Source organism: Artibeus jamaicensis, unplaced genomic scaffold, assembly GCF_021234435.1.
Source record: "Artibeus jamaicensis isolate MK-2021 breed Jamaican fruit bat unplaced genomic scaffold, CSHL_Jam_final scaffold_369, whole genome shotgun sequence".
In the NCBI taxonomy this organism is placed as follows: domain Eukaryota; kingdom Metazoa; phylum Chordata; class Mammalia; order Chiroptera; family Phyllostomidae; genus Artibeus; species Artibeus jamaicensis.
The window spans coordinates 29,583,356-29,604,608 of record NW_026522042.1 but is presented as its reverse complement, the minus strand read 5'-3'; the positions used below and the strand labels follow the sequence as shown (position 1 = coordinate 29,604,608).

The 21,253-nt window shown below is 42.2% G+C and overlaps 2 protein-coding genes across 5 annotated transcripts in view; one reads left to right on the top strand and one right to left on the bottom strand.

Annotated features, from left to right (window-relative positions):
* Window positions 1-5,646: 5,646 nt before the first annotated feature.
* On the bottom strand, window positions 5,647-14,739 carry FASTKD3 (FAST kinase domains 3). 2 transcript variants are annotated; one of them, XM_037145292.2, is made up of 7 exons: window positions 14,662-14,739; window positions 12,128-13,595; window positions 11,167-11,252; window positions 8,767-8,941; window positions 7,549-7,618; window positions 7,091-7,205; window positions 5,647-5,972 (listed from the first exon to the last, which is right to left on the bottom strand). In XM_037145292.2, exons 2-7 carry the CDS (start codon window positions 13,563-13,565, stop codon window positions 5,874-5,876), a joined length of 1,983 nt encoding a protein of 660 aa, XP_037001187.2. In that variant the 5' UTR covers window positions 13,566-13,595; window positions 14,662-14,739; the 3' UTR covers window positions 5,647-5,873. The 2 variants fall into 2 exon arrangements, 1 of the variants encoding a protein (XP_037001187.2); XR_005082498.2 differs by lacking the exon at window positions 5,647-5,972 and having other exon boundaries at window positions 7,180-7,205; window positions 7,549-7,732.
* Window positions 14,740-14,865: 126 nt separating this feature from the next.
* MTRR (5-methyltetrahydrofolate-homocysteine methyltransferase reductase) overlaps window positions 14,866-21,253 on the top strand; it is a 31,425-nt gene continuing 25,037 nt past the window's right edge. Inside the window, exons 1-3 of one of the 3 annotated variants that reach the window (XM_053657379.1) lie at window positions 14,866-14,905; window positions 16,511-16,664; window positions 18,351-18,504. In XM_053657379.1, coding sequence (XP_053513354.1) covers window positions 16,536-16,664; window positions 18,351-18,504 — 283 coding nt within the window. In that variant the 5' untranslated portion in view covers window positions 14,866-14,905; window positions 16,511-16,535. The other 2 variants (XM_037145290.2, XM_037145291.2) reach the window with 2 other exon arrangements.

Below are 21,253 nucleotides of genomic sequence, written 5' to 3'. Positions count from 1 at the left end.
ATGGGCATGGTCCATGGTGGGATTACACACACCTTTAGCTTAGCCTCCTTTCTGGCAAAAATGCGTAACTGTTGTCTAGAAAGGGATAGAGAAAGGGACCTTGTTGGTTGTCAGGTTTTTCCAGTATGCTGACTTGTTCAGTTGATGGAGTCCTTATGGTTAATTCCTTTAAGCTTCAAACTTATGAATCAAGACATATAAAGGTAATTAAATGTTGGGTTTGTTCACCTTGTTGACTTTAGAATGCAAATGAATGTAATTTTAAGTGATACCTAAAATAAAAACTCCCCAGTGCTGACAACTTTAGCAATGGGCACCACCACCCTAGACGCGCCAGGACTCCTTAGAGGGGCTGACCCAGGTTGGGGACAGGAAATGGTAAGATGAGTCTGGGACATCCTGTTCTGCCAAGACATTTTTTAAAGCGTATTTGATGGGGTCTAAAGGACAAAGGGAGACATCTGAAGGGTATCACATTTAAGCAGCAAAAAGATAGCAGTAATAGATTGAAGCATATCAAATATATAAAATTTCATGAGTTCAAAAATAGCCTAAGGAAAAAAAATTGACCAGAGCGCTGACCAACTCTTTATTCTTAAAATTAATACAAGAAAAGAAACATATATTTTGTTTTCTTCTGCATAAATATTATTTAGGGTATACAAGTAGTCGATAGAAGAAATGTCTTCTTTGAGGACGAATACAAGGTATACGCAATGGTAGAATTAGGAAATAATCTTTTACACTTAGTAGAACAATGGATCTAGGCACCAGTCATTGACACATGCTAAAACCATTGGGCGAAGGCTGCTGGGGACATCACAGTAGATGGGCCATGCTGGTAACACAGAACCCACTGATCAAACTCAATGAATGTCACTGAGAGGGGCAACCAGACGTTGTGGTATGAAAGCAAACACAGAGCACCAGCTCCAAAGCATCTTTGTCGAAACAGGTTTAAGCTGAATCTAAGCAAGCCTCTGAACCTTCCTTTTAGTTTAACAGAAGGTACTGAAGGTAGAGGAAGAAGCTGGAAGACACCAAATCAATAACGTGAAGCATTTTACAGGGCAATTGATCTAATTTCTCCAAAAGAAAAAGAAAAACCAGAAGAGGGAAGGGTGCATTTACAGACAACTAAAAAAATGATTTTTTATTTATTTTTATCATCCGCTAAGCTTTTGTGGATTCCAACTCTGTTACAATTTTCTTGAACTGGGAACTTTGTTCAGTTATCTTTCTGCCCCTCCTACCAAATCATCAATAAAATTCTGGGTTCCAACCACCCCAAAAGTATTTTTGAGAGAGCATAGGGAACTCAGGAAATGATTACAGGGGATCATTATTAATTTTGTTAGTTGAAATAATGCCAGAATAGTTAAACTGAAAAAGAAAAAAAATGTATTGGCTATGGATGCATACTGAAGTATTTAGGATAAAAGTGTATGATAGCTTAGATATTTCTACAAGCAGTCCAATAACAAAAGGAAATGAAAAGAAAAAGAAAAAGAATTAATGAAACATGATTGGAAAATTTCAGTAACTTCTCATGCCGAATAAAGGACTCACATGGATTCATTATACTATTGTTTCTCCTCTTACATGTTCGGAGTTTTCCATAATGAAAGTGAGAGTAGAGTTATTAAGAGGTTTTGTTTCTTGCAAACAACAGAACCCAAAATATCAGTTCAAGCCACAAACACTGTGCACTAAATGCCAGAAACTGTGGGAGGGGTTGGAGGATGGCTGGTTGTTCTGAGGTGGAATTGCAAGTATATAAGGCAAACTTTCTTATGATGGAGCCCAGCAGAACAACAAAAATCTAGGCACAGGACTGTTGCAGCAAGGGAGAGGGCTAGCTGAGGAACTGAGACAGCCAACTGGAAAAGGAGAAGGGTGGGTTGGGGTGAGATGGGATGAACTGGGCTGGAGAGCCCGCAGCACAGCGAGTTTGGGTGTCAAAGGGTTAATGTTAGGCCTGGCCGGGGAAGCCAACTCTGGACCCTGTGGGATGGCATACCCAAACCCCTTCTGTGAAGCTCTGCATGGAGTTGGAAACCCCGGCTCCTTCTCCGTGTGAAAATGGCCCATGTGGCTCAGATCCTGTAGGCAATAGAGGGATGTCCATTCTTATTGAGAGGATTTCTTTCTTCCGGTCTACCACACTTATTATTTTAAATATTTACACTTAATTGTTCCATTGCCCTCAGGTGTAATGAGTCTATGCTACTGTAATCATATAAGTATCTAATAATGAGACTGAGAAATTTGGCTCTAGGATTTCAAGGTTTCTCAGCACAATGCCCTTGATGCTAACAAAGCAGTTCCCACAGGTTTATGTGGAACCCCCAGGAGTTGTAACCAGCAAGTCAGCTGTGTTCCTCCTTACATGGCATGCCTGACATGCACACACACCACGAGTTGTAAAGATGTTTAGTTGAGAATGCAACCCAACATATGTGCCAATAATAGCCCGCAAGGCTTTCTGAGCATTTACTGTTTCCGAGGTCCTGGCCAACCGTGTACAAGGCGTGTCTCATCCACTCCCCTACATGAAAGCGTTCGGGCTCTGAATGGGCCCACGTATGTTGCCAGCTTGGGGAGAACTCAGCGTTCAGAGGCTTCACCACCCCTGACCCAGTACCCCTTCCCTGAGACTTGTACACGGTCTTCCAGTGGGTGTAGCTTTTAGGAGGGAACAGTTTTCTTATTTTCCCAGAAGTCTGTCAAATGTACTGAATTCTGCCCCTTCCTGTTTTCTTTCATCTGACAGATGTTTACCTAGTCTCCACATGCACCCAGATTCGGAAGGCAGGGTCCTGGTCAAGGAACGCCCACTCCAGCAGCACCTCTTCATCCCACCTTTGATCTCTCCTGACCAGGCCTGGTTCAGCTCCTGCTCCTCCTGTCTCTCCCTCCCTCCCTCTTCCTCCCTCCCTCCCTCCCTCCCTCTTCCTCCCTCCTTCCCTCCCTCTCTCCCTCCCTCCCTCCCTCCCTCCTTCCTTCCCTCCCTCTCTCCCCCCCCCCCCCTCTCTCTCTCTCTCTCTCTCTCTCTCTCTCTCACACACACACACTACTCACTTCCTAATCTTTGCTGCCCCTTAGTGGCAGGCCTGAAGAATATATATCGCAGTACTTCAGGGGTTATGCTTGCAAGTAAAAATGTTTTCACTAATTTTTTTTCTCTTCTTTACTTTTCTTTGCTTTCACTTTTGAAACAAAATACAGCAAGATTACACCTGATTTGAAAACATTAATATATGTTATCATAAGCTATCAGCATATGTAGTTCAACAAGCACCATTACATCACCTTTGCTTGCACAGGTAGACATTAAAGTGGAACAACCTGAGACTGAGTTTATAAGGACTTGACTTTACAGGAGCCCTTGGTAAGTTCACTCCAATGTGAGAAGTCAGCAATCCTATTAGCCTGAATTATTATTTATAATATATACATGCACATCTTCAGGATTGGTGCTGGCCAGGTCTCGCCTCCTTTCCTGGGACTCCCCCGAGTGCTCTACGCTGGGCGCTCTGGCCTTCAATAACTGAAATGCTCTCCCACCACACAGACCCTCCTTTCTCCTCCTAAAATGCAGCTCACAAGTCACCTCCAGAAGCCTTGCACACTCCCCAGGCAGGCCTGGTCTGCTGCATTCCCAGAGTCTCCCTCACGCTTCATGAGCTGGCGCTTCATGAGCTGGCTCATCTCGGCCGTCATCTGCCTGACTCCTAACCCCTCGGGGCAGGGGCTCTTGTCCGCTTCCCTCTGGAGCTCTGCCCTTTGTTGGGTACCCAGCATCATCATCGGAGCTCCTCAGTGAACATTTGTTGAATGGAGAAGTGGGTAGGGGAGAGCCAAGTGGGGCAAATGATCAACAGAGGATGTAACCAGAAGTGCAGAGGGAGGAGTCTGATTCCAACTAGAGCAACAGAAAAAAAGGTCGTGATGGATGGATGAGAGGGAGCTGGAAAAATTGAAAAGGTGGCAGAGGAACATTAGGCTGTGCCTTTCCCTATCATTTATATAATTTATAAGACTGTCGTTACTTCTGTGTGGCTATTTGGTTAAGGCTCTCTCCTCTCTGTAAACGGTAAATGTTTACTTCGAAGTTCAGGGGCATGTTATGCCCAAGGATGAGCTGATAGGAGAGGCACAGTGCACTAAGGTTGGCCTAGAGGCTGTCGAGGGAATGGCCAGGTCACTTGGGCACAGGGACACATCAAAATCCACAGCACCTCTGTCCCCTTCAGTCTCCATCTGCTCCCATGTCTCCTCTGTCACCAGAGCATAAACTGCAAAGAATGATCTTAGAACTCATCTAGTCTCCATCTGCTGTTCTAAAGACAAGTGACTCAAAAAGGTTAAGTATAATGGCATGATGGGGTGAAAATTCAGACCAACTAGTACTAGCTAACATAGCCTGTGCTTATTCTGTGCTAGATAGCTTTCTAATGGTTTTATAATTATTAACTGACTTAATTTTCATTTCAGTCTGTTACAGGTTGAATTGTGTCCCCTTCCCAAAAAAAAGCTATATTGAAGTCTTAACCTCTAGTACCTGTGAATGGGACCTTTTTGGACATAGGGTCTTTGCAGATTTAATCAAGGGAAGATGAGGTCGTTAGGGTGGATTCTAATCCCACGTGGCTGGTAAAGACAGGTACACACACACACACACACAAAGGGAAGATGGCCATGTGAACATGGAGGCCGTTGGAGTGATGCGGCCACAAACCAGGGAATGCCTAGGGCCCCCAAACCAGGAAGAGGCAAGGAAGGACCCTCTTCTACAGCCTTCGGAGGGCACACAGCCTTATAGACACCTTGATCATAGACTTCTACTCCCCAGAACTTGGGAGAAAATAAATTTGTGTTGTTAGGCCGCCCAGCTTGTGGCATTTTTTTGCTGGCTGTCCCTGGAAACTATTTACAACTCCCTTATTATTTGAGTACCCCGAGGAAACAGGCCCCCAGGCCCCTCGGCAAGTGGGGAAGCTGGAACTCAAATCAGACTCCATTCTCAGCCACTGAAGTCTGTTGCATCTTCAGAGCAGCTTTACGATGCATGCACCACTTGTGAGGCATGAAATGCTAGGCAGGACTTGCCTCCTCTCTAAGCTGAGGCAACACTTCAGTCAGAAGTCCCCGAAGTCCCCGAGACACACAAGAGTGAGGCTCAAGTGCTCAGCACAGGAGCAGAGAACAGCTCTCTCCTTGCTCAAGGCCGCAGAACTAGCTGCTGGAAGAATTCCACTGCCCAAATCCAGAACTCTTGAGGCCCGCCTCCTCCCCCAAAACCTACATGACCCTAATGTGTTTTTTCATGTCGTTATGTACCTTTACTAAAAAAGTTCCCATGTTTTCTTATTAACTGAACGGTTATTGCTACATTATTCTATAGTTATATTGATATCCAAAGGACTCTAGTCTGTTTTTCTCACTCCTCCTCCTTACCATATTTTACTTTCTCAAAAAAATATAACAGGATACAGGAGATAAAATTTCTTCCTTGTATTTGTGAGAAGAGGAAACAAAGGTCTCTAAAGAGCATAATTTCAGTTGGCAGGTAACTATTAAAAGAAAAAGATTTAAAAATACAGCTTACTCATTACACATTTTTATTATACTTGATTAGCTGTTTATTGTATAAAAGTATATATGATACTATTATTAAATAAAAATAAAAATTTATTTTAAATTCATCGTCAATAATTGCAAACATGGTATAAGGAAAACTGCAGACCCTTCCCAGGTCCCAGGTCCATAAAAAGCAGCTGCTTCACAGGTCACATCTTCTTCTTATACTGAGTCACATGAAAACACAAGCGCTTTCACAGCGTGAGTTCTGAAGGCCGTGTTCCTTCTTGTTACCAACGAACATCAGGGGTTTGGGGAAACAGTTTCCTTTGTAAATATTCCACCAATTCAAATCTCGATTTTAGAGTTTCAATCTCGTAATAGGGTATCTGCAAAAGGAGGAACATAAAATTCATCAGAATCTCCTTCAGAGATTTCATCATACTCCTTCAGGATCTGAAATCTCCCTGGTGTTTTGGTCCCCCGTCTCTCCCGCCCTCCCCCACGGCAGAATGGAAGCTCCCAGAGGGCACGGATCACAGGAGCTTACTCATCCTGTAGCCCAGCACCTACAACAGCACCCGGTACAGCACAAGGGGCTCGGTAAGTACAAAGTAGAGCATGAGAAGAAAACTGGGGCTCTGGTATTGTCGGATGAGAGTTAAAGGTGAACTTGACCTGGGAGATGATGGATGACCACAATCAGATACTCAAAGTGGCAGAGACCAAACAGGTGGTGGGAGCAGCTGGACTAAGGGAGAAGGGCCAGAGAGAATGGTCAGGGAGAAAGGGAAGCAACTACTGAGCTCAGAGCAGAGCACCTGGTGGCCAGTGCATCATGGAGGGCCTGGAATGTTGAGACGTCCATGAGCTTTGACTCTATCCTATAAGCAATAAACAGTGAGGGCTTCTGAACACACTGGCACAATTACTTTTAGGAAAACTAATCTGGCAATGAACAAAATGGAGTGGAAAAAAGTAAGCAGGTGGAAAAGCAGAGGGCAGACTGGTGGACAGCTCAGAGAACTGGGGAGACTCCATGTCTACTCCCTGTGGCTCCCCCACATGAGACCTTCATAGAGCGACTAGTGATGTAGAAACATGTAAGGCCCTAAACATTAACTGGTGACACAGACACTGGTTTCAATGTGCCATCCTGCCCATTTTCATGCATTAAATCAAGGGGATCTTGAAGTAGATATGCCAATAACTTTGTAATTGAACACCCAATAAAATATACAGATGATATCCTATAGAATTATACATTTGAAACCTATATAATTTTATTAACTGATGTCACCCCAATAAATTCAGTGAAAATTTAAAAAGTGCTCTTGATCTTTAAAAAATAATAAATAAAATAAAAGAGATTTAAGCCTAACTAAGTTGGCACTTAAATTAGATGTAAGATTCTTGGTCCTTTGGGCTGGCAGGCCACTTAGTAACCTGGCAGAAGCAAATCTGAGTAAGAGATTGCTTTTGGGAAAAAAATTAGATGAAGGCATACCTGAACAACTTGATAACCAAGTAAGCGCAGGTGTCTCTGTTTAATAGCTTCCTTCCCCAGTAAGTGTCTGCTATTCAAGCAGAATCTTTTTGGACCATCAATACACAGCGCTATTCTGAAAAAAAGATCAAAGAGAAAGAAAGTCAATTTTTAAGACAACCCAAAATATTTATATATTTTTAATTACCAGAGTTCATTGGGATTTGCTTATTCCTTTTTGCCAGTGCTATTTTCAAGTGAATAATGAATGCGTTATCCCCTAATCTGTGGAGAAAGCATTCACTTTTTGTTAATATTGAGGTTCATAAAATGTAACAAATAATTTCCAAAACTGATATGCTGCAAAGTAGCATTTTAATTTCCAGAGTGTTTATTTTTTCTTCACCCTCTTAAGAAAACAATCATTGTATATTTATCTCAACAAGTCTTGAAACATCAACCACAACAGTTTTCTTTACCTTTTATGTACGTCTTCATCAAATGTAAATGGTAATACAAATCCTTCTTCATCTAATTTAATTTCAACATCTGGTAAGAGAAGAAAGGAAAAACTCTTCGTGTGATAACCCCACAAACACTATCTTCCTTTCCTCCTCGTTCTGTTTTGAATTCTTCCACACTGCATTTACCAACTGGCTGAGGCTGCAAAGTAATGACCACACCAGACAATGGTGAGAATCCCAATTTAATCAGACCTATGATCAACCAAGTCAGCCTTAAACTGAGAAGGCTCAACCACACAAAAACAAAAAGTGGGTTCTCAGATTATATGACGTATAACAAGAACCATGCACACAACCGAATCCTTCCATCCAGTGAAGAAAATCCTCAAGTTAAGCAAAGTTAGACACCTATGCACATTGAACCTCTGGTCACCAGAGCTCCCAAAGCCACCAGGGTAAGTAAAGCTTCCTGTACCCCAACATGTTGTCCTGGAGCATGGACAGACCCCTTCTTTCCCTCTGATGTCAGCCATCCCTTTTGCAAAAGGAGCCCATAAAAGGGCAGTGGGATGTGACCACCTGGAGCCTGGAAAACACTGTCCTCTTTCAACTGGTTTTCTTTTACTCATAAACTTGCAAAATGACGAGGGCAGGAGGACATAAGCCCTCTCGGCAGCACTGTCCAGAACTGCCATGATAACGGACACGTTTGTACCTCTGCTGTCCAATGTGGGAGCCACGAGCCACATGTGGCTATCGAACACTGGGAAACATGGCTAACATGACTCAGGAACTGAACTCTGAATGTTTTTAAATTTTAATTATTTTAAATGTAAATAGCCGTGTGTACTAGAGTACTAGGCACTGGCCTAGAGTAAAACAGCAGCTAACAACTACTAAGCACTTACTGTCCTCCAGGTATTAGTCCACATTATTTCATATGCCCTTAAGTCTTTGAGGTCACTTTCCTTCATTTTACTGAAAGAAGCGAGCAGAAAAGGTTAAAAACTCTACCCCAAATCATTCTGCTACTACATGGCTAACACATGGGGACTCAACCCTAGACAATCTGGACCCTAAGCCCTACTGCATGCCCTTGTTCCATTCACCTTTAGGGAAGGGCCAAGTCCATCTCGTATTTCCAAACCTTTTATGGCCATTAAGTCCCAAATATTCCACATGAGAACACGGGATGAGGTTTAGTAAACTACAATGAAATTCCCTGTTACTCACCTATTGTGTAATAGTAGGGTGTTAATACTTTTGAAGCAAAGTACAGTCTTGCTCCTAAAAGGTCAATTAGTCCAATCATCACAGATTTATAGAGCTGAAAATCCACAGGTGTCTCCAGGGAACAGCACGGAGTAAGAAATGATTTCACTTGATATTTAAGAAGACGTCTTGGACCCTACAAAATGTATGTGCAAATATGAGAAAAAAATACAAAACTAACCAGATAATAAAATGCACACTGCATGAGTATAAAAGTCTGATCAAATTACTTCACAGGCATGAATACTTTTCTAGGATTCAGGGCAAACATTTTTCTCAAAACATTCTTGTTAACAGTTCAAGTGCAATAGTTCTAAATATTTTAAAAATATATTTTAAAAGTAGTTACTGATCACATCACAGAGAGAAGGGCAAGGAGGGAGGGAGGACAGGTGGGTGCTAATCATGTTATGACAGCTCAAGAAACATCTTTGGGCCTTTGGAATTCTCAGAATTGTTTCAAGGGCCTTAAGAACACTCAGCTGAAGTTTTACACTGAAGCGTGTGAAAATGGTGACATTTCAATTCAGTAAGAAAGGACAGCTGTGCAGTAAGTGGTGCTAGCATTTACTTATCCACCTGGAAAACAGCTGGGTTAAAGCTCTACCACACAACACAGATGGTCAATTCCAGGTGGATTAAAGACCTAAATATGTTGAGGAAAACAGTATTTTAAAGATTTAGTAAAACATTTATATTAGCTCAGGAGCAGTAAAATAGTCTTAAGCAAAATAGGAAACCTAAAAGCCATATTTACCTAAAGAAAACTTAAATATTTCTTTAGAGCAATGAGACATCGTAAAAATTAAACCAAAAAGATAAGAAACTACCAGAGGAGAACATATGCAACACGCATAATAGCGAAAATCTCTGTTTTCCAGTGAGTTGTGTGTGTGTGGGGGGGAACCAACCCACCCTGGCTGGTGTGGTTCAATGAACTGACTGCTAGCCTGTGAACCAAAGGGTTGCAGGTTCGATTCCCAGTCAAGGCACATGCCTGGGTTATGGGCCAGGTCCCCAGTTTAGGATTGTAAGAGGCAACCACACATTGATGTTTCTTTCCCTCCCTCTAAAAATGAATGAATAAAATCTTTAAAACAACAAACAAAAAACCCCAACCCAAAAGAAATGTTAGGGGGTAAAAACACAATCCATGGCAAATGTAAATAACAGAGAAACATTTGAAAAGAAGCTCAACTTCATCATTACTCATTAAAATACAACTTAAAGATGTAAACCCTTTTTCAGAGATGAATGAAACATTAAAGGGACCAGGTCAGGCTGCAATGAAGTGGGGAAGACGTGACCATCTCCACTCATCGCTGGGGAAATGAGGGGTCCACAACTACCGGGGAAAAGAGTCTGTTGGTATTTACTGAAAATTAGTCCAGTAATTCCACCTTTAGCAATCTAGTCTCGACTAAAAAAAGCACAAAGGCTCCAGTATGAAAGGATATAGAAGGATATTTACTATTGCATTGTTGACAGTGATGAACACTGGAAAAAACCTGAAAGTCCAGCAATGGTGGATTGGTAGGACAAATACCATGAATTATGGTGCCATTCTTAAAAAGAACACATTTTAGCTTTATATATTGCCCTGAGGAATGTCCATGATGTACTGCCATAAAAGCAAATTGTACTTTGTCCCATTCCATGAAAAGAGACAAAGTAGACAGCATTTACGTATTTCTATACATTTGGATGTAAAAATTGCTCTTAACACTGTTCTCCTTTAGGGATAGAAGGAGGTTACTGGTAACTATTATTTTTATTCTCGGTACTAATAATGGTATCTTTCTATTCTTTTACTTTATACCCAAATGAGCTACGCTTAAATGTGGCTCAACAAGTACAAAGGGCCAGGCAGGCCCTGAAGATGCTGCTTCTGATTTGAAACCAAGTTCAGAATAACACTATGTGAATGAACCAAACTCAACCTCACTGAGTTCCATCAGATGAGAGCCATGGTGTCAAAATCATGGTACTCGGGATGATCTAGGATGTGCTCAGTCCAGAATCACACTGTCATACCCAACAGCTATGGGGCTAACACCCTCAGCCTGACTCTCCAGGAGCTGGAGAGTCAAACCCTGCAGCACTTGCTAAAACCTTCCAAGAAATCTTACACAGCAGGAAATGGATCCTTTAAGGACAAGAAAACAGGAACCGGGTCAATTTATCAAAGAAATGGCTATCTGGTAGCCACTAACTCCACGTTAATGAAAAGTTCTGCTTTTTAGCAAGGTTAAGGCAGATTAAAAGAGAAACGGAAAAAAATGTCAGGATATTGAGGGGAGGGAATACTATACAAGAAAACTGCCCTCACAGAGAAATAAAGCAACACAGCTCATGTTTTACCTTATAGAAAGGGCACTCTAGGAGCGAGGTTAACATAAGCTGGGTCAGTTGTGCTAGGCTCAGTCTGTCCAAGTGAGATTCCTCACCTGCAACAAAAAGCATGCTGGTCGTAGTTAAATTTGCATTTTGATATATGCAATGAGAGACGAGAACATGAAGAATATACAACATTCATTTACTCACACCACTAAGGCACTCTTAAATGACACTATGAAAAGAACGTGTTAGAATTAATCATGCCTTCTTGCTTGCCATCAGTGTAATCTCCTTTTGACTTTCAAGAACTGAAGCTCCTAACTACAGAATATATAATGAAAAGGGACAAAATATGCTAGCTGGATTAGTGGGACCTTCTTAGAAATGCATATTTTCCACATACTTGATGGCCTTCAATTAAGATGAATATCATTCTCTTAAAAAATAAAAAACAAGAGTTCTGCAACTGCTTTCACAAAGACTGCAACTTGTTGCTGTGACTGTGACCATTGCCATCACCACAGCCCCCCAAGAACAGTTTCTCAGCAGGAATAGCAGTCTGTCTACCTGAAACTGTTTTCTCACTCAATGTAGTCTTCTAGCTTTTTTTTTTTGTATTCACATACCAGATACTATTTTAATGCTGCTACACAGAAGGGACACTGATTTTCTTTTATGAACAACAGGTGAATGTCTCCTGAGTGTTGGCTACTGGGAGAAGGATAAACATTCTAGATTTCATCTATTCGCTCACTCATTTACAAACAAGCTATCCTCCAAACGACCCCCTCATTCTTCCTTGTTATACCATTCTTTAACTCTGCATTTACACTACCAACTGTAACTTCAGATGTCTCCTTTAGCTTATTATAGAAAAAAAAATAAATGTGAAGCACTACTCAATGTAAAAGGTACACAGGTGACTTGAAAACATCACAAGTTCAAAGGCTAATTTTTCCATTTTCTGAAGTTATAACTAACTCACCTTGTAGCTGTTGAAGAAAATAAGGGCTGAATATTTTTGCCATAAAGTTGACTGGATGGCATTCAATAAGTGAACATGAATGGAGAAGTTTCAAGAGTGTTTTGGGAGGAAAAGAACTGAAATGAGTGAATAATATATCTTCTAGCTTTCTAAATAAAGCAGAGGCATTTGGTGGCAAATAATTGAGTTTTCCAAATGGTTCAATCAACTCAGAAATCTGACTAGGTGAAAATTTTTCTGAATGGCAAACAAAAGCTTCCGCCACCACATCCATGATAGGTTTTGAAAGGATCTGTTTTCTACTGCAGTACCCCATGACTTTGCTGACAACCTCAGGGTCCAAAGTGAGACACAGTGACACTACATGCTGCTCCAGGGCTTTTATAAAAAATCTGTCATGGTGCCCAAAGTATATGAAAGCATCCAAGACTTTCCCGAGTTCTTCATTGGTGAAATTAGGGATATGCCTTACAGCGTATTTACCCAATTTTATAACCAGAGGAAGTGCCTGAGTTTGATCGAGAACCACTAGGGCAGTGAGCATTTGGCTTATCAATTCAGGACTCAGGTTGGAAACTATCGACAGAGAAAAGCTGTTTATCTTATTTAGAAATGTCTGGTGTTGGTCCACTTTTTCAGTACACATCTGCAGTATTCTATAAAGGGCCACAATATCCTCGGGGGTAAATTCTTCCAGCTTTTCACCTTGCAGTTGTTGTATAATCAGGTCTAGTGTCTTACAACCTGGATCTTGTAGTTTAAGCAGACTTTCGGCAAGAACACAGAGACTGTGGACTTCCAGGCTACCCCTTCCGAGACGACGTTGGCATTCTGCTACCAGATTCTGTAACAAGCTACTTTGGGGATCCACAGGCAACAGAGCAAGGGCTTGCAAAGCAGTCACCAAACCAGTGTTGGACAGATTTGAGGGCTCCTGTTCAAACTGAACACATAAAGCTTGAAAGACGGGATTCTCCAATATTTCCTTTGGCAGCCTCTGATCACCCTCTTTTTTCCCCACTTCACAAATCCTTTGTAAGGCTCCTGCTGCCAGAGTATCAGGCAAAGATTGCAGCGTGCTTATGAAACTTAGCAATTCTTCCAATGTAGTGAAGTTGTTCAGTCTCCTGTAAAATATCTGTTCGTCCGCCATTTTGAGATTTTGTTCAAAACTGTCCCAATCGTGTACTTGAGAGAACACTGGCTCACCAACTGAATGAAGGTCATTTCCATTTTCCGAATGGAACTGTTTACAATAGGCATGATGGAACCTGACCCTGAAAAGCCCAGGCTGTAGTGAGCAGAACCATGGGCACAGATGCTCCTTGACTACCTTGTGAACATGATTTACAGGTTGAGTTTTCAGAGCAGCCAGAGCTCCATGTATCCTAAAATCAGATAAATGACACAGGTTCCTCCGCAAGGTAATTAAAGCCATGCCATCGGATTCTCAACTCTTGATTTAGAACTAAATATAGGAATAAAAAACATGGTCAAATATATTGAGAACATGACTCATTCAACAACATCAATACTTATGAAACTAAGGTTAAATACTCAAAATAAGTGATTAATAAACATTTCCCACTGAACTATAAGTACCAAAATGGGCAGAGCCCATCCTAAAGCTTAGAATAGTGGCTGGCACCTAACAATAACAGTCGCTATCATTTGCCAGGCACTGTTGTGCTGTATGTGTACTAAATCAATGCTCCTAGCAGCCCAACGAACAAAACACTTTCATCATCATTTCACAGGTGAGGACACAAAGCACAAATAAGTGATTTCATCCAGTTTACACAGCTAATTGAGTGGCAGAATTGGGATTCAAAGACAGGCCAACTTGTGTTCTGTAGGTTGGTTTGTGTGTAGGCTGTAAGATGGAAGGGACTGCATTTAGTTAAACGTGTTTTCCCCAGAGGCTGGGAACCCCCGAATGAGGAAGGCCCACCACAGTTAAGTTTTGGAGAAGTCAAAAGTTATACCGGATATTCCACGAGGGGCAAGAGGGGAGGAGGTGTCAGTGCCCCCAATGCTCTCGTTGTTCAAAGATTAAACTGTATTCAAAAAGGAAACGGGTCAAGTCGCCAAAATTTCCATAGGTCAACGTAAAGCAAGGATTTTTTTTTTTTAAGTGTGTAAAAACCCTAGAGGTTTTGGCTTCCCCTAGAGGCTGTGACTGAGGAAGAAAAGGGTCTAGCTTTGCAAAAGTCGGAGAAAATAAATGAATAAAAAAATTAACACAATGCAGGCCAATAAGGGGGTAAGGTGGAGAGATTGTCCAGACCCAAACACCCGGCTGTGAGATTTAGGAAAAATACGCGTGCAAGACAGAGGGGCGGAGGTCGCGCGTCCTTCTTAGAATGAAAGCACCCCAGGGGCCTGAGGCTCCCCAAACCGGGACCACAGACCTGCGCTCAAGCACCCGGCGGGTGCGGCGGCCTAAAAAGAGGTGTGCAGGCCAGGGCAGTACTGGCGCTTTAGCGACCCTACGAGCCCAAAAGCCCAAGCTTTGAGCCCAACCGGCCACCTACCCGAGCTCTGCCCGCCAATGTTCCAAGGGAATCCTGGAGGAACCAGGACCTCGTGAGCCTCCGTACGCACTGCTGCTGTGAAGCCGAGCAACAAGGCGCATGCGCCGGAGGCCACGCCTTTGTCAGGCGCGCTGTGATTGGCCCAGCTTCGCTGCGAACTTTCTACGTAAGCGCAGGCGCTGGTGTGAAACCAGCACGTCTAGAGCACGTCTCTAATCGGGCGTCCTCTCCTGAGTTCCCGCGGGTGAGTGTTTGGTAGCAGTTACACTCCTTTTTGGGTCGCTTGCTCGTCGCCCGGCGGAGGGGCGGTGGCTCCAGGTCGGCCAGAGCACAGACCTCTGCGCCCTGGCGTTCCTACCCCGGTGCGTGCGCTGGGGCATCAGAGCCCGGTGGCGCTGAGCTGCGGGCCAAAGATGGGCTCTCGGGATCGCTGGCCCGGCGTTTGCAGGAGAGCAGCTTGTTCCGTGGGTATTCTTTGTTCTGAAACTTTTTCTAGTCGGCGGTAAAGGGCACAGTGGGGGTGAGGGGACCCAGGGACCCGGGGTGGGTGTTCGGAACTGGCGCTGGAGACTCAGGAATGTTCGGGACACGGACCTGGTAGATGGGTTTTCCTAGTCCACCGCGTTTCTGCCTGACTTTTCTCTGCGGGTGCCGGGGAACCACCTCTGAAAAACGTGGGGTGCATTACCTGCTTTATAAGGTAGTTACAGGACGAAGAGGTTCGGTTTGTTCTCTGAAGTGCCTGTACCTATACTAGGCTCTTAAAGTATTCCAGATGGTTAGCTATAATCATAATAATTGGTGACATTTCTGCCATTACACTTTCAGAGTTCTCAGTGGGCCCTAAATGTGTACACTACACACTTTATACATACTCCTTTACACGTTCCTGTATTCTGTTAATTTGTTGACCACACAGTATGCCAGGCGCTGTTCCGTGCCCTAAGCAGATTCCATGATTGTCAACATGTTCTCTAACAGGATACGTTTATTTTTTTAAATCTCTTTGTTGCTTAATTTTCCCTAAGATGTAACTAGCCAGAGGATCATAAAAATATTGGTGGTTCACATGCCAAAGCTAAGCATTTGATTTGGATTTCAGTTTGCATTTTTCCCTGATTACTGACAGTCCCTCAGGTATAGACACTGAATGAGTATGAGAAGTCTGTCAGTGTCCTTTATTTTATTACTGGTTTCTCTTCAGGAAAACATGTGTACTAGTAAAGTGATTGAGTGGATTAGAGATATTTACTTCCCATCTATATATAATAAATATATGTACACTGCATTTACATATAGTGGGTCAAATAGTAAAAAGTGCTTGATAAAGTTTATTTAGCATTAGAATCAAGTACTAACCATGACTCCTACAACTGTAATGGAATTTTTACTTTTTCCTTTTTTTGAAAGATCAAACCAAAAGGTATCTAAGATTTACTGAGCACTGCTGTGTCTCAGCCAACACTCAGGTGCTTTACTTCTGCCAGTCTGACAGTACTGTGATTATCCCACTAAGGGTGAGGGAGCAGAGGCACAGGTCTTTGGGAGGCTTGCCTATGCTTCTGTGGTTGTGAGTGAGCCACCCTGGATTGAAGCCCAGGTAGTCTGACCCCAGAACGGTTTTTGAATCATGGAATTCGAGTTTCATTTCACCTCCTGGATTGATAATTCTCTTTTTATGACTCCTTGGGAATTAATGCTGGCAATCAAATTCAGGGAAATGTATTTCATATTTTGTGTGGATAGTGTTAGAGTCTTTTGTTTTAAGAATATGAGGTAGAATCAATACCTGCAGGTTGTTACTGCTTCATGAGAAAGAAAACCCCTTTTTCCCTTGTTCATCTTTCAGTGTAACAGGCATATGCTTGGAGGCGATGAGAAGGTTCTTGTTACTCTATGCCACACAGCAAGGACAGGCAAAGGCCATAGCAGAAGACATATTGGAAAAGGCTGTTGCACATGGATTTTCTGCAGACCTTCACTGTATTAGTGAATCAGATGAGGTACTAGCTGTTACTGCTGTGGTTTTTACTGTTTTATGCTTTGAAGATATTTTGTTTGGGAGTGATGTTAAACAACAAAGTAGGGCTTTAAATGCCACCATAATCCTTTTTTTAATACTCAGAAATTTATTTTATAAAGTGTTTTAAGATTCCTGCCAGCTCTTCTTTTTTAACATTTAAGTATCCATTTGAATTAGACTGAACTGTCTTAAAAACTTAAACAAGTAATTACTCCACCCACATGAAAGTAGTAGTCATTGCCTTGTTTATCTCACCCGGTGGCTGTGAGAGCACATGAGATGTGTGTGTTTGCACACATATATGTGTTTTCCACTTTAGAACCCCAACACCCCATTTGTGTTTCTCCAAAATGAAAACATTGCCATTTATGTCAAAGTTCCTCCCAGTGAAGGGGCACTTACTTCTTTTACGAAATAGAATTTAAAGTAGAAGCGTAAGGATCTGGAGAAGACTGAGTTTCTTTAGATCCCGGACTGCTTGCTTGTGCATTCAGTCTCTACAGACGTCTGTACGTTAGGATAAATAAGATCATAACAGATTTGTGTTCTTCTTACAGTTCTGTAGAGACCGCCAGATTTTACTCTTTTATATAAATCAGGTTGTAGCAGGGTCTTTCATTCAGGCGCAAGCTGAGGTCCCATCAGCAAGCAGTCGGATTCAGTTCAGTACTTCAAAAACTACCCTGCTAGTACTCTGGCACTCAAGTTCACAACCCCCTCTGGGCTTTCCCCACATCTTTAGTTCAAAAGACTAGACTGTCGGCAGCACATTTGAGTTATAAACTCAGCTCCTATGAGAAGCAGCTAGTTCCTTTATACACCAGGGCCGAGGGCGTCACCCAATAAGCAGAGTCCTGATGGACACCACCAGGTGTCAGGTTCTGTAATTCTGTAGTAACTTCAAAGAAACTTGTGGGTACCACATGATGAAGTACAACCTCAATCTGTTACCAAAACAGGGTTATCATACAGCTAACCCCGATTTTGCCCCTTGGGTCACCTTGCCACTCTCAGGTCAGTAGCGATTTCAAAGTTAGGTGAATAGTTTATGTTTTTTAATACCATGTTAGTAACATTGTTTGCTTTCTCCAGCTGGATGGTTTCTCCAGTTCTTGATCCAGTTTTAAAGAGAGGGCTCTCTACTTCCTACATCATGAAGTCATTTTTAAGGTGTAGTTACTTTAACAAACCTCACAGAGGTTCGTTTGTTCACAACTTGTGAAGTGCCCCATAAGCATGAAATCTCCTGGTAAAATGTTAACTTGAATCCTTATTTATTACTTCAGCATGAGCCAAACTAGATGATACTGGAGCACTAGAGCTCATGGAATCGTAAATAGAAACAGTGAAGTACTCTATTCGAAATATTTAAATTTCGGTGGAAATTAGATTGAAGAAGCTTGATTTTAAGACTTGGAAATGCTGAGGATCTCCATTTATCACTCCTGATGTTCTCAGCTCAGTGGACCCCGGAGGGAGTGAGAGCCAACTTCCCCGAGAGCTGAGGAGTAAGTTTACCTTCCCAAGTTGAAAATGCTCCGTTGCCCCCCTGCCCATGTGCCGCACGCAGTGCTAGTGACTGGTTCAAGGCAGGAGACTCAGCTGTTACGTGAAGTCTAAACGTCCCATAGCAGTGGATCCCTGACGTGGCATTCCTGTTTTGTAGTATGATCTAAAAACTGAAACGGCGCCTCTTGTCATGGTCGTTTCTACCACCGGCGATGGAGACCCACCTGACACTGCCCGCAGGTTCGTGAAAGACATACAGGACACGACGCTGCCGGTTGATTTCTTTGCACACCTGCGGTACGGGTTATTAGGTATGTACTATGTATTCTTCTCTTACTGTGCTGTTATTACTAGCTTTAATTGTGGTATCTGAATGTATCTTTTAAAACCATAGTATATAATGGGGGGAAGTAGGTTTACAGTTGCGCCTATGGAAACAATACAATAATTAATAAATAATTCAAGAATGAACTCTGTTTCACATACAACTGTAAACCTACTTTTGCCCCACTCTGCACATAATTGTATGGGCTTTGTCCTTTTTGGGTTTTTTTATACAAACGTGTGATAGTTCATTGAAAATGTGCTTTGTTCCGTGAAGGCTCCAGCACAGCACCACCAGTGCAGAGCCCCTCGAGTAGCATTCTACCCACAGGTGTGCGTCCGATTCAACCGCGACCCATTTTCAGACTGGGAGCGGCTGGCCCCACCGCAAACTGCCAACCCAGAATTCCTGAGGGAGCAGCCCTGCATGCTGTACTGTTTTTAAAAAAATCTCCCAGTTGGATCTGATATCCTCCCTAAGACCCACTTCTCTAGGTGGTGGTTTTCTACTTGTAATATCATTTTATTGGTATAAATTATACATATGAATAAAATACCTTCAGCTAGTCCTGTAAGTGAATATTTGTGAAATGTCTTAAAAAGAGTAGCATTTTGATTTTTTACAGCTGTCAAAGTGTATACTCTCTAAAAATCAGATGTTAAAAGATAATACACAGATGAAAATTAAATAAAAAAACAAATATCCATAAATCCTCATTCCAGTCGATGACATACATTAATCTGGGCACAGGGGGAGAAGCAGCCTCGGTGTCTCTGTCCTCACGGTGTGTGTTGATGGGATTGCCAAGGTCGCCGACTGTTGGAATGCACATCCTGCATCAGGAATGAAGACGTTCCCCAGGAGAGTGTAGAAACCATACCCAAGGCCTACAGTATAATTTATACAAACAGTTTATTAGTTTGCTCTGTTATTATAATTATGATGTGCAGTTGCATACATGGAGAGTAAGTTGCTGTATTGAGTCAAGTGCAGATTAGACACAGGTACATGCAGTAGGACCCCACCGTGACCTGGACGGTGTCCTTGTGTTAGCGAGTGTTCAGTCATCTTGTACACTTCCTAACACTTATCCTGCAGTGCTGACAACAGCTGCTTCAGAGAAATTCCGGTAGGGCCCATGAGGTACTTGCTGGCATTTGTTGAAGGCATTTGTAGGAATGCTCAGAAATTAAGCACAGAGGGCTAGGAGGAGCCCAAAGTAATGTGCTTTGAGTATCAAGAAATGGATCTGTTTCTGTTTAAAACAAGAATTGCTGCTGGAAAGAGGAGGCACTGCCCTGGGTTTCCGCTCCGACAGCCGACCCAGCACCCTGCACAGGGACCTCTGTGTGGGTGGTGGCTTTCAGTCCTGGCCTCCCATTGGGATCCACTGGAGGAGTTTTCGTTGAATTCCATTACCTGGGTCTCCCTCCAGCCATTTTGATTTAATTGTTCTGATGTAGGATTCTGGTATCAGCATGTTGAAAAGCTCCCAGGTTAAGTAAAACTAGTCTTCTACGAAATGTAGATTAAAGTACTAAGGTAAAGGATCAGATGGACAAATTTAGCAAGATACGACTCCAGGCAGGGAATTCAGGGTCATTTTCCTGGCTTGTGATCTGTACTCTTTATCTTCGAGAGTGATTCCGGTGGGAGAGTATCCAGCAAGTTTGGATTGTATCCAAAAGTAACTGATTAGAAATGATGGACTGTGGTGAGCTGGGCGCCAGGGTGGGGGTGGGGGCGGGAGGGGAGAGCAATGGGGGGGGGGAATGGTGGGACAACTATAATTGAACAACAATAAACTTTTTTTAATTATTAAAAAAAAGAAATTGCAGTTAATGACCCTGGCTGGGGTCTATCCTGTATAACATATTCAAGAGAATGTTTTGGAGTATTTCCATGTTTTTGATTCAAGTTTTTCTAGTTTTTAAGAGTGAACCTGTATGCATTTAAAATTTCTCAAAAAAGACCAAAGCCCATCCAACTGTTACAGTCTATCTTAGGTTCATAAATGGACCCACCAGTCGTTCACCTTATTCTTCTTGGGAAAGTACATAAAGAGTAAAAACCTGAGAAATTCGAGCTTTTGATTTTAGATCTTCAACCAAGTATGAAAATGTTAGTCCAAGTTCTTACCAGGAACACAGTGAGTGATGACTTACATGGTAGATGTACCTTGTGTGCTCAGGGTTACGGGTCAGCAAACCCTATAAAGGTCCAGATGGTAATTATTTTAGGCTTTGCAGGCCATGTGGTCACTGTAACAACTACTCACCTTTGCTGCAAAGCTTGAAAGCTGCCATAACAGTATATGTGAACAAATGGACTTGGCTGGGTGTCAATAAAACTTTATTTACAAAGAAAGACGGTGTATTTGGCACACAGGCTATAGTTTGTGAACCACTACTGACTGATATTTTTTAAACTAATCCTCATTTTAAAATTCTCAGATTTTTACACAGACCCATGGAAATAAGAATGAAAAAATTTTTCTGTTAACAGTGGTCAGAAAGTATTTGTTGTTTCAGTGTGTCTGGTACTTTTCCATTATAAAATAGAAAAGATTTTTTTCATGCTTAGTATTACTAAAAGAAAAAATTAGTAAATGCAAAGCTATACATTATTTCTTGCTCCTTCAAAAAGAGCATGAATGGTATTGTTTTAAATATTTTATTTGTATGTGTCTTCTTTAAACTTAATGCCTATTGTGCACTGATAACCTGTTTGGGCTT